General features: G+C 45.5%; 2 protein-coding genes across 3 annotated transcripts in view; both read right to left on the bottom strand.

Moving 5' to 3' along the window:
- atrn (attractin) overlaps positions 1 to 4,206 on the bottom strand; it is a 101,172-nt gene extending 96,966 nt beyond the window's left edge. For both annotated transcript variants that reach the window (XM_081351788.1, XM_081351789.1), the window contains exon 1: positions 2,910 to 4,206. In XM_081351788.1, the coding sequence (XP_081207914.1) occupies positions 2,910 to 3,172 (263 nt within the window). In that variant the 5' untranslated portion in view covers positions 3,173 to 4,206. The remainder of the gene's footprint in view (positions 1 to 2,909) is intronic.
- Positions 3,815 to 12,065, bottom strand: part of eif2ak3 (eukaryotic translation initiation factor 2-alpha kinase 3) — a 37,516-nt gene continuing 29,265 nt past the window's right edge. Inside the window, exons 14-17 of the mRNA XM_081351791.1 lie at positions 11,813 to 11,986; positions 11,560 to 11,661; positions 11,012 to 11,074; positions 3,815 to 5,928 (exon numbers count right to left, since the gene is read on the bottom strand). Of these exons, the coding sequence (XP_081207917.1) occupies positions 5,749 to 5,928; positions 11,012 to 11,074; positions 11,560 to 11,661; positions 11,813 to 11,986 (519 nt within the window). The 3' untranslated portion in view covers positions 3,815 to 5,748. The remainder of the gene's footprint in view (positions 5,929 to 11,011; positions 11,075 to 11,559; positions 11,662 to 11,812; positions 11,987 to 12,065) is intronic.

The raw sequence follows: 12,065 nt of genomic DNA, 5'->3' as shown, positions 1-12,065 counted from the left end.
GTTCTTTGGGGTCAATTTGACCCCAGGCTCATTTTGCTGTATAAAACCGTATAAAACATATAAGAAATATCAATTTTTTTTTGTTGTTCACATTGGTGATTAGGCACAAATCCCACATTTATTTTGGATGATATTGAGGTCATTATAAATTGAGATTTTATGATCTTCAAAAACCTTCACTCTGCTTTAGGGCCCTAACCTGACATTACCGTATAGGCCTACTTGAAGTATTGCGAGAACCACTGATAGTTCACACGATATAGTGGAGGGGGGAATCATAATTCTCACAAGAAATTAGATATTTCCAGTGCCAATTATATATTTCCAGGGAAAGGAAAACATAATTCTTGCAAGAACTTTGATATTTTGTGCTGTGGGGGAGGGGAAAACATAATATAGGGGATGAGCAAATGTATGAAAGCTTCCACAGAAGCCTTATAAACCATTTCTCTTTGTGAGCTCTCTCTTTATGCTCTTTCTCAATTGAAAATGACCTCTTAGCAAATTTTTTTGGGGGGGGGGGGTTTGGGTTCTATACGGACCTGTTCGCCAGCAAGACACCAGTCGACCCGCCCGAAATGCAGGACGATGCCATACCAGCCATCCCGTCAGTGTTGACCAGTGAGGTCAGGCATGCGATCCAGAACATCCAGAAAGACCGGGCGCCAGGGCTGGACGGAATCGGGTGGACCAATGCTTTGGGCAGCATTGGCCAGCCGTTTCAGCCGCTACATGGCGCAGAGAAGAACACCAGATCAATGGAAGACGGCCAAGACAGTGCTGTTGTACAAGAAGGGTGACCGCGAACAGCTGAGGAATTATCGGCCAATCTGGCTCCTGCCGACCGTGTACAAGGTTTTCACCAAGGTGCTGTACAACCGACTAGCCAGGCAGTTGGACGAACAACAGCCACCCGAACAGGCCGGCTTCCGGTCTGGCTACAGCACAATGGACCACATCCACGTGCTAAACCAACTGCTTGAATGCTGCCGGAAGTACAAGATGCCCTTGGTACTGGCCTTCGTAGACTACGAGAAAGCCTTCGACAGCATAGAGATCAATGCCGTACTGCTCGCCCTACAACAACAGGGCATCTCCTACGAGTACGTGGACCTTTTGCGGGAGCTGAACAGCGGATGCGCCACCAACATCACCTTGTTCGACCGGACACTTCCCACTTGAATGACAGGGTACAGCTGTGGCCAAATTTGAAATTTTTGCTGCTTCAGTTGTTATGATGTTGATTCACATTTTTCTAGATTATTGTGCAGAGTGATCAGAGGCATTTTACATCATTTCAAAAAGCTTTATCACAAAACCCCAAATTTCACTGTTTTTGTCCTTGGCACCAAATTACCAGCTAACATCATTTTACTAATCATATCATCAGCACACAATTGCTATAAGGAAGGAAGAAGTGCTTCCAATCATTGTGTTCTTCTGTTAGCAATGGTTTCCTCCAAAGAAAGATGGAGGATCATCTTTGCATCAAAATGGCCTCCATTTACCAGATCATCAAGAGCTTCAAGAATAGAGGTTCGGCTGCAGTGAAGAAGGCTTTAGGATGTCCCAGAGTGTCCAGCAAGTACCAGGAACTTCTCCTCCTGAGGAATCATTTAGGGAATCGTGTCACCACCAGTGCAGAACTGCTCAATATTGGCAGCAGGTGGGTGTGAGAGCATCTGCACACAGCGAGGCAAAGACTTTTGGACAACAACCTGGTGTCAAGAAGGGCAGCAAAGAAGCCACTTCTCTCCAATAAAAACATCAAATATTGGCTGAAATTCTGCAGGAAGTACAAGAATTGGACAGCAGAAGACTGGTGCAAAGTTAATGTATCTGATTAGAACATCTGGAAAATCGATTGTCCAGAGAAGAAAAGGTGAACGCTACCATGAGTCCTGTGTCGTGCCAACAGTGAGGCATCCTGAGACTATCAATGGGAGTGTCATATTGACCACAAACCCATCCTTGATAAAATATATTGTGTAATATAATAAATAAAAAGCTATTAAAACATTAGATAACAGAATTTTAGATAAATCAGTGACATTTTGTAGTGATTTGCTAATTTGTCCATAGTCGTGCAATAGGTATTCTGGATGTATAATGGGTGGGGGTGGGGGTGGGGGGTTGGTGGTGTTTTATTTAAAGGGCTATTTAAGTAGTCAACAAAGAAACATAAAGTACCTGACTTAAACCTTTGGGGAAAAAATCTAATTTTGGGGGTTTAAATTGCTGGGGTCAAATTGACCCCAGTGGGTAAAAGATGTCGGTAGATTTGAGGGTAACAGGAGGGTTAAGAAAATAAAAAAGTGTGCAATTAGCCTAAGTGACAAATAACAACAATAACTATGTTTTGTCAAAGTATCATCCGATACTGATCCTAACAGAAAACACTCGAGTTGCTTGTTTTAATAAATAAAACATCATGAATTCAAGTAAAATGTAAAGCGTCATGTAAAAATACATAATTCAATAACTATTTTAGGACAGCGTAAAAATAACAATGTTTATTTAGGCCATTTAACCTGGGAAAATGTGTCAACAACAGTAAGTATAACTGGAACAACAATTTATAATGGATTAGAAATAAACATAAAAAGCAGTGAGGATTTGCCTAATGTCAGAACACCACTGCACACTGCTTATTTATAAACTTTAAGGGCTTTTAGACTTAAATTTAACACCATAAAGCAGTTTCTATCTGACTCTAATGAGCATCAGATTCCAAACAGCGCAGGTTGTATATCTTCATAATTCCTTAACATGAGCCTTCATGATACGCTGTTAATGTTTCATGGATGAACCGGTCCCTGACAAAAGTTACAGAGTGTTCTGAACGCATTAGACGCTTTCGTGTCAATGTCACGAGCATCAGCTGTGAATAAGAGCCGTTTGTGTCTCACCTGAAGCGGCCGCCGCAGTGCTGGCACTGCTCCCCGACCCATCCCGGCTCGCATACACACACGCCGCTGGCTGTGTTACACTGGCCGTTCAAGCACGGCTTATCGCACTCCTTCGCCTCCGTGGCCGCGGGCAGACGTACCAGTCCGCTGAGGGCTGTGATGAAGAGAATAGATCGCAGAACGGTGCCGTGAAGGCCTACGCGAGCCAGGCCGTGTGAGAGACACCAGCCCCGGCCAAGGGCCCTCCGAACCTCCGCGGCCATTCCCACAGAAACGGCTGACAGACGGTGACGAATCCGCTGCTAGTGCCTAGCGGATGTTGTGAGACAAAGGATAGCAGTATCGTCGATGCTGTAGGCGGCCCGTGGTTTCTTTGGAGGAGGATTTTTTTATATATTTTTTCTTGTTCACATCTTACCGATGCTTATCGCTGCAGTGCCGAGACGCATATTGACACCCGGAAATGACGACATGCGGAAGTGCGCATTGATTGATAAGGACCGCGGAATTTAATAAAGTAATTATGAAAATTGGCTCAGAGAAAATAATATAAACATTTACCATAATATGAATTATTACAGGAATAAAGCAATATGATAATAGGTACGTATAATGCAGAAGAATTGGTTTTATTCTGTGTGGGATATATATAAAGTTAACGTTACGTGGTTGGGACATCAAATTAAAAAAAGTAGGCATGATTCTCTACAGCTCTTTCTAAAGGACTGATATCAAATGCGAATTGTTTGTGACAAGGTTCATTTCCACACAATTCTGGTGTATCAATTACAGGCAAAAAAAGTGTTTGTAAAAAATATAGTTAAACAGCGTTCCCTTGTGGCACTTTGTGGTATTCACTTGTACTATGAACATTTTTAAGAAAAGAATGTCAAATAATTTTTAATTCAACATCAAGATTTTAATAGCTTTAGATTTATAGCATGTATAACAGCAGCAAACTGCTGAAACCTGTACTAAATGCAGTTGCATTATATTTTAGAATAGTGCATCTAAAATCGTTATTAGTGTATATTCATGTTAGATTTTTTTTTTCTGAAAAAAACAAACAAAACACTTTTACAAACATCATAGAACGTTTATTACATTATTGACTTGTAAGAAGTCACAATATTTCAACGCACTCCACTGGATGAAGTGCATTCATATACCTTATTTTATACCTCAACCAATCCAACGGATTGATTTTTGTAGTCGACATAAATAAAAACAAACATTATTTACATAAACGGCAAGAGACATGGCTCGGCTAAAGAACATGAACCCGGGATTTCAACAGTCACAGAAAAAAAAAAAAAAAATCTTTAGAACATTGGACAAACTGAAACTGAAACTCTAAATTAACAATAATGGGCATCAATAAAGTACATTTAAACCAAGGACTGAGGAGAATTATTAGACGGGGAAAGATCTGTTGGAAGGATTTGCCACAGTGATCTGAACAGGATCAGCACTTGTTGCTGTCTTCACTGGGTCGGGTTCACAGATATAGGTTAAAAGGTGAAAGGTTCACAAAGTGGTCCCTGACGTGGATTACAGGACGCAGTCCTCGTGCTTAAGGGTCAAAGGTCATAATCTCAAGTCCGTTCTGCAGCATATGGCCTGTTCAGGAAACACACCAGTATTCACATACATACAGAAGCTGCTCCTGAAGGTGCCGAGGCACCCGGTGCTCTTTAACGCGACCACAGAGATCCAATCCGTCATCACAATCCACTCTATCGCCATTCTCTCAAACTTTGACAACAATTCTTAGGAAAAACATCCATAGAAGTTGAAAAAAGTCATAAAAAGCAGTCACTATACAGAAAATTCCATCATGTACAAAAGAAAATTCACTCCTTTTAATCAAAATCGGTAAGAAAAATCATACAATCAGTAATTACCTGATATGTTACAATTAAGGGTGTGTGCTGAATATTTGGTCGAAGTGATTCCTCCAGCTGTATCCTTTCCTATTGTGTGATTAGTCAAAGCACTTCTTTCTTATTCAGAAAATGTTCTAAATGATCCAGTAAACTACCTTTCTGGGTGCGCTACTGACATGAAGTATTTTACAGAATGATTTTTAAAGTCTCCGTTTCAAATCACTCCATTCTAAGTCTCATACTGACCATCACTAACATGTCATTCGTGTCTCAAAGTCCAGCTTAAAGGCAGTTTGAATATTTCCACATCCACTCAGTCATATGCAGATTCATGTTCATCAAGTAATGCGCATATTAACCACTAACACTGTATCAGCGAGTGGCTATAATGCCTCTGAACTTGTGCGTTCGGTCTTGAACGAGCACCTTTAAAGCACACAAAGCCTCTCTTGCTTGGTATTTAAACCTATTTACATTAGAGGAGGAAAAGAACTCCCCGATGTCCCCGTTTGGACAGGAAAGCACGCGTCGCACAACTTCCCGTTTAAGACATGCAGAGTGAACGGCGTCCGAAGGCAGGTCATTCATCAGCATTCGTTAGCACTGGAAAAACAACAACTCTCCTCCTACTGCAAGTGTGTGTGTATGTGTTAAAATGCTTCTGGAGCATGGAATCATGGGGTTGGTAGACTATGAGTTGAAAGAAATGCAATGAGGCCTTTTTGTTAATTATTGAACACCCTTGGCACAAATGCCACAGTGGGCAGCAATTTCATTTATGTTTACGATGTGTGTGATTCCAGTTGTAGAGGTTTGTGGAATGATCTGTTGTTTAGTTGGGCTCAGTTTATCTGCTCTTTATCAGAATGATGTGCGTTGCAAGAGGTGGTGACAGGTTGTGTTTGTCATCCCGCAGACGAGGCACAGTATGTGTGTATCTTTGAGTGGGAGTTCTAATTTGATGAAGATATCTGTCGTGATGGTCGTCCTGCAGACGAAGCGCTGTACGTTCGAGTGCGTGGTCGGATTCTGCAGGGCATCTCTAGCTCCTGGAATAAAGGGGCCTCTGTGATTTCTGACGCCTCTGGGCGTTCCGCGGGCACTCGAGACAGCATACAGCGCACCATCTGTGCCTGAAACACAAACAGATACAGTGAAATTAGCAGTGATGGGAAGAACGGCATTATTTTTTTCAGTAACAAGCAATCAAACTAATTACTGTTCCCTCCGTTACAACGGCGTTGCCTTGCCGTTACTGGCAATAAAATGCGGCAACAGTGCGCGAGTGTGTCCGAAAGCGCGAGAGACCCGAGTGTATCCGAGAGCGCGCGAGAGAGACCGAGTGTGTCCGAGAGCGCGCTCGACAGTGAGCGAGAGAGACCCGAGTGTGTCCGAGAGCGTGTGTGTCCGAGAGCGTGCTCGACAGTGCGCAAGACCGAGTGTGTCCGAGAGCGCGAGAGAGACCGAGTGTGTCCGAGAGCGTGCTCGACAGTGCGCAAGACCGAGTGTGTCCGAGAGCGCGAGAGACCCGAGTGTGTCCGAGAGCGCGAGAGAGACCGAGTGTGTCCGAGAGCGTGCTCGACAGTGCGCAAGACCGAGTGTGTCCGAGAGCGTGCTCGACAGTGCGCAAGACCGAGTGTGTCCGAGAGCGCGAGAGAGACCGAGTGTGTCCGAGAGCGTGCTCGACAGTGCGCAAGACCGAGTGTGTCCGAGAGCGCGAGAGAGACCCGAGTGTGTCCGAGAGCGTGCTCGACAGTGCGCAAGAGACCCGAGTGTGTCCGAGAGCGCGAGAGAGACCGAGTGTGTCCGAGAGCGTGCTCGACAGTGCGCAAGACCGAGTGTGTCCGAGAGCGCGAGAGAGACCCGAGTGTGTCTGAGAGCGTGCTCGACAGTGCGCAAGAGAGACCCAAGTGTGTCCGAGAGCGCGAGAGAGACCTGAGTGTGTCAGAGAGCGCGAGAGAGACCCGAGTGTGTCAGAGAGCGTGCTCGACAGTGCGCAAGAGAGACCCGAGTGTGTCCGAGAGCGTGCCCGACAGTGCGCAAGACCGAGTGTGTCCGAGAGCGCGAGAGAGACCCGAGTGTGTCCGAGAGCGTGCTCGACTGTGCGCAAGACCGAGTGTGTCCGAGAGTGCGAGAGAGACAGAGTGTGTCCGAGAGCGTGCTCGACAGTGTGCAAGACCGAGTGTGTCCGAGAGTGCGAGAGAGACAGAGTGTGTCCGAGAGCGTGCTCGACAGTGCTCAAGAGAGACCCGAGTGTGTCCGAGAGCGCAAGAGAGACCGAGTGTGTCCGAGAGCGTGCTCGACAGTGCGCAAGACCGAGTGTGTCCGAGAGCGTGCTCAACAGTGCGCAAGAGAGACCCGAGTGTGTCCGAGAGCGCAAGAGAGACCGAGTGTGTCCGAGAGCGTGCTCGACAGTGCGCAAGACCGAGTGTGTCTGAGAGCGCGAGAGAGACCGAGCGTGCTCGACAGTGCGCAAGACCGAGTGTGTCCGAGAGCGCGAGAGAGACCCGAGTGTGTCCGAGAGCGTGCTCGACAGTCTGCAAGACCGAGTGTGTCCGAGAGCGCGAGAGAGACCCGAGTGTGTCCGAGAGCGTGCTCGACAGTGCACAAGACCGAGTGTGTCCGAGAGCGCGAGAGAGACCGAGTGTGTCCGAGAGCGCGAGAGAGACCGAGTGTGTCCGAGAGCGTGCTCGACAGTGCGCAAGACCGAGTGTGTCCGAGAGCGCGAGAGAGACCGAGTGTGTCCGAGAGCGTGCTCGACAGTGTGCGAGAGAGACCGAGTGTGTCCGAGAGCGCAAGAGAGACCCGAGTGTGTCCGAGAGCGCGAGAGAGATCCGAGTGTGTCCGAGAGCGTGCTCGACAGTGCGCAAGACCAAGTGTGTCCGAGAGCGCGAGAGAGACCGAGTGTGTCCGAGAGCGTGCTCGACAGTGCGCGAGAGAGACCGAGTGTGTCCGAGAGCGCAAGAGAGACCCGAGTGTGTCCGAGAGCGCGAGAGAGATCCGAGTGTGTCCGAGAGCGTGCTCGACAGTGCGCAAGAGAGACCCGAGTGTGTCCGAGAGCGCAAGAGAGACCGAGTGTCCGAGAGCGCGAGAGAGACCGAGTGTGTCCGAGAGCGTGCTCGACAGTGCGCAAGACCGAGTGTGTCTGAGAGCGCGAGAGAGACCGAGTGTGTCCGAGAGCGTGCTCGACAGTGCGCAAGACCGAGTGTGTCCGAGAGCGCGAGAGAGACCGAGTGTGTCCGAGAGCGTGCTCGACAGTGTGCAAGACCGAGTGTGTCCGAGAGCGCGAGAGAGACCGAGTGTGTCCGAGAGCGTGCTCGACAGTGTGCGAGAGAGACCGAGTGTGTCCGAGAGCGCGAGAGAGACCCGAGTGTGTCCGAGAGCGTGCTCGACAGTGTGCGAGAGAGACCCGAGTGTGTCCGAGAGCGCGAGAGAGACCGAGTGTGTCCGAGAGCGCGAGAGAGACCGAGTGTGTCCGAGAGCGTGCTCGACAGTGTGCGAGAGAGACCGAGTGTGTCCGAGAGCGCGAGAGAGACCCGAGTGTGTCCGAGAGCGTGCTCGACAGTGTGCGAGAGAGACCCGAGTGTGTCCGAGAGCGCGAGAGAGACCGAGTGTGTCCGAGAGCGTGCTCGACAGTGCGTGAGACCGAGTGTGTCCGAGGGCGCGAGAGAGACCGAGTGTGTCCGAGAGCGTGCTCGACAGTGCGTGAGACCGAGTGTGTCCGAGAGCGCGAGAGAGACCGAGTGTGTCCGAGAGCGTGCTCGACAGTGCGTGAGACCGAGTGTGTCCGAGAGCGCGAGAGAGACCGAGTGTGTCCGAGAGCGTGCTCGACAGTGCGCAAGACCGAGTGTGTCCGAGAGCGCGAGAGAGACCCGAGTGTGTCTGAGAGCGTGCTCGACAGTGTGCAAGACCAAGTGTGTCCGAGAGTGCGAGAGAGACAGAGTGTGTCCGAGAGCGTGCTCGACAGTGCGCAAGACCGAGTGTGTCTGAGAGCGCGAGAGAGACCGAGTGTGTCCGAGAGCGCGAGAGAGACCCGATTGTGTCCGAGAGCGTGCTCGACAGTGTGCGAGAGAGACCCGAGTGTGTCCGAGAGCGCGAGAGAGACCGAGTGTGTCCGAGAGCGTGCTCGACAGTGCGTGAGACCGAGTGTGTCCGAGGGCGCGAGAGAGACCCGAGTGTGTCCGAGAGCGTGCTCGACAGTGTGCGAGAGAGACCCGAGTGTCCGAGAGCGCGCTCGACAGTGCGCGAGAGAGACGGAGTGTGTCTTCTTTTTGTTAAACTGTTTACTTTTGTGAGGAAGAAAATACTTCAAGTAGGCTATACAGGATGTCTACCAGTTGTAAAGGTGTGTGAGTTTTATATTTTATGTAGTTGTATGTATATTTTTTATTACTATTTATTTATTTTTGGTACATTTCTTAAGAAGCATAATTTATTTTTAGACTTATTTGTTGGCCGGTTGTGGTCTGTGCAATAAATATTAAAAGTTCTAAACCATCTATTGTGTTTTGTTGTTCCACTATAGTAATGGTAATATTTTAATATTTAAGTTAATAGGTGTCTCTCACATTGTCCCACAGTAACCTTAAAATATTGTAAATTAGAGTACAATATTTTATAATAATAACTTATTCTATTTAGTGTCCATTTCATTCATTTAACATATTTAATATTGGGGGTATCCAAGTTATTTCACACATTCACATAACTCAGTTACTTTTTGTGAGAAGTAAGTAGTAACTATAACTAATTACTTTTTTAAAGTAACTTACCCAATACTGGATATTAGTGTGTGGAATAATTCCTAATAATATATAATTTATAAAGTGACCGATTGACAACAGCTTACACTAGGGGGCCTCGGCACACTTCTGAATGGACCACTGGATGACTTAGATTTATATACAATTTTAATAAAAAATTTACTTGATTCAAATGCTAGAAGAACATTGAAAAAACTATTGTTTTTATTTTAAAAACAGTTCTTGAAATTTCTTAATTTACCTATATCAACACTCCCAGTTTTTGTGAATTATATAATATGGTTATTATATATTAGAGTTATAGTTCTGTTAATTTTATATAGGGGTCTTCAAACCCCTAAAAATAAATAATCGGCAAAAAAATAATCCCAGAACCACTGGGTTATAGAATCCATTTAAGTACTGTCTGTATGAAGGAATAACCCAAGTCAAGCCCATTTTCCATACAATACAATAGTTGTGAGTGTAAATTCATCAGTTCAATCTTAATTTTCTGAAAGTGAATGACTGTCGGTGAACAAAACTATTTCCTTCAGAGTTGGACATCTTGCCAAAACCACAGTTGCTCATTCACATGGGTCATTAAAGGGGCAATATGTTATATTGACAGCTAGTGGTTAAAATTCCAAATATTGGAGAAACTTGTTTCCCCCACCCCTCCTTCTCAGACTCAACGCTCACAAGGGTTGCAAGATTGAGGACACGCAACAGGAGCGAGCGCATTTGACAATGGAAGGCGACGAGCCTTACACTGTAAGTTGATGAGTTGATTTATCCGTGTTTAATATGCCTATGGTCGTATAGATTTTTAATATGGATGCCAAGGCTTTTTAGGTCAGAAAGAATCTGCAATCTCTGACCCAGTTCGTTTGCTGGCTTCCATGGCTGCAATACGCTGTGTTTTCTGCCAACTGGCAACCTGGGGTGTCGAAATACTATAGGGTAAATTGGCAGTGGGCGGGATCACACATACCAAACCAAAAACACATTCCGACATGGAACGCACATTTCAAAGTAGAATAACTGGCTGTAGCATTGTTTTTCAGAGAAACAAGTGTATGAACTGAGCACATTTCCTATATCTCTGCAAACATATGCCATTTTTATGCTTTAGGACAGTCAAAAAAAATTACATACAGCACCTTTAAGGTGAAATTTTCTATGAAGCTGCTTTGAAACACGTGTGCATGCATTGTGGCACGCTCTAAATACATCTAATTTAACATTCTACATTTAGTGTTCTAAAACAGGTCTGACAACCGCATTCTGCTGCTGTGTGAATGAAAACATACATTAGCCTGGACATGTTGATGTTGTAATTGTAACCTTGCACCTATAGGGGGCACTAGAAGTGTTGTTCATCTTTAAGATTTCCCAATTGTATGGTCACTCCCACTCCACCTCCATTGCAAAATACCCAGCAGTATAGGCACACAAACACAAACAAACTTACTTCCAGGACATTGGCCTTACAGAAAGCAGCAGGAAACTGTAGGGCTCTGACCTCTGTAAGAGTCTGAAAGAAAATCAGCAAGATGTTTACCAATTGGTACAATATAATTAAATATTCTATTTGTATTCACATGAGTAATACTACCATTCAAGTTACAGTATTCAGTAAGGATCCATTAAATTGATCAAAAGTGACACTAAAGACATTTATAATGTTACAAAATATTTCTATTTCCAATAAATGCTGTTCATTGATAATAATAAGACAGGTTTCTTGAACACCAAAAATCAGCATATTTGAATGATTTCTGAAGGATCATGAGACACTGAAGACTGGAGTATTGGCAGCTTTGCCATCACAGGAATAAATTACATTTTAAAATAGAAAAGGCTTATTTTAAATAAATTGTAATAATATATCACTGTATTACAATTTTTTTTTTTTTTTTATGCAGCCTAGGCGAGCATTAGAGACTTCCTTCAAAATCATAAAATACTACCAACCCCAAACTTTTGAATGGTAGTGTCCTTAAATAAATGCAGTCTTACCCTGACTCTCTCCATCTGGGTGCGGAATGGACAGAGAAGCTCAAAAAGAATCAGGCCAAGTGAATAAATGTCCACCTTGTGAGAATAAGAATTCCCAGACAGCTAAAGAGGGGAAAAAGGAAGAGATGAGAAAAAAAATTCTGCCAAGTAGAAATCTGATCGTTTTCCTTTGCTTGTTTTACGCTAAACAAGCACCAGCATTGTTTTCACTCTAAATTGTGTATAGTTTGTCCAGAGAGTGACTGGAACGGACCTGTTCAGGGCTCATGTAGAGTTTGGTGCCCACTTGGCCAGTGTGACGGGCATACATTGGCATTGGTGTGAGGTTACTCAGCTCCTCGTCGTCTTCCTCCTGATCCATAGCAGTGACCAGTCCGAAGTCTCCCACCTTCACCACGTCATCCATTGTGAAGAAGATATTGGATGGCTGAGAGAGAAAGAGAAGGAAATGAAAGAGCGGTTTGTATTGGGAAAAACGCTCACTGCAATCACGCTTCATTTTCAGC

Source organism: Scardinius erythrophthalmus (assembly GCF_964197995.2).
Source record: "Scardinius erythrophthalmus genome assembly, chromosome: 21".
NCBI lineage: Eukaryota > Metazoa > Chordata > Actinopteri > Cypriniformes > Leuciscidae > Scardinius > Scardinius erythrophthalmus.
The sequence above is the reverse complement of the archived record's forward strand: the minus strand, read 5'-3'. Positions and strand labels throughout refer to the sequence as shown.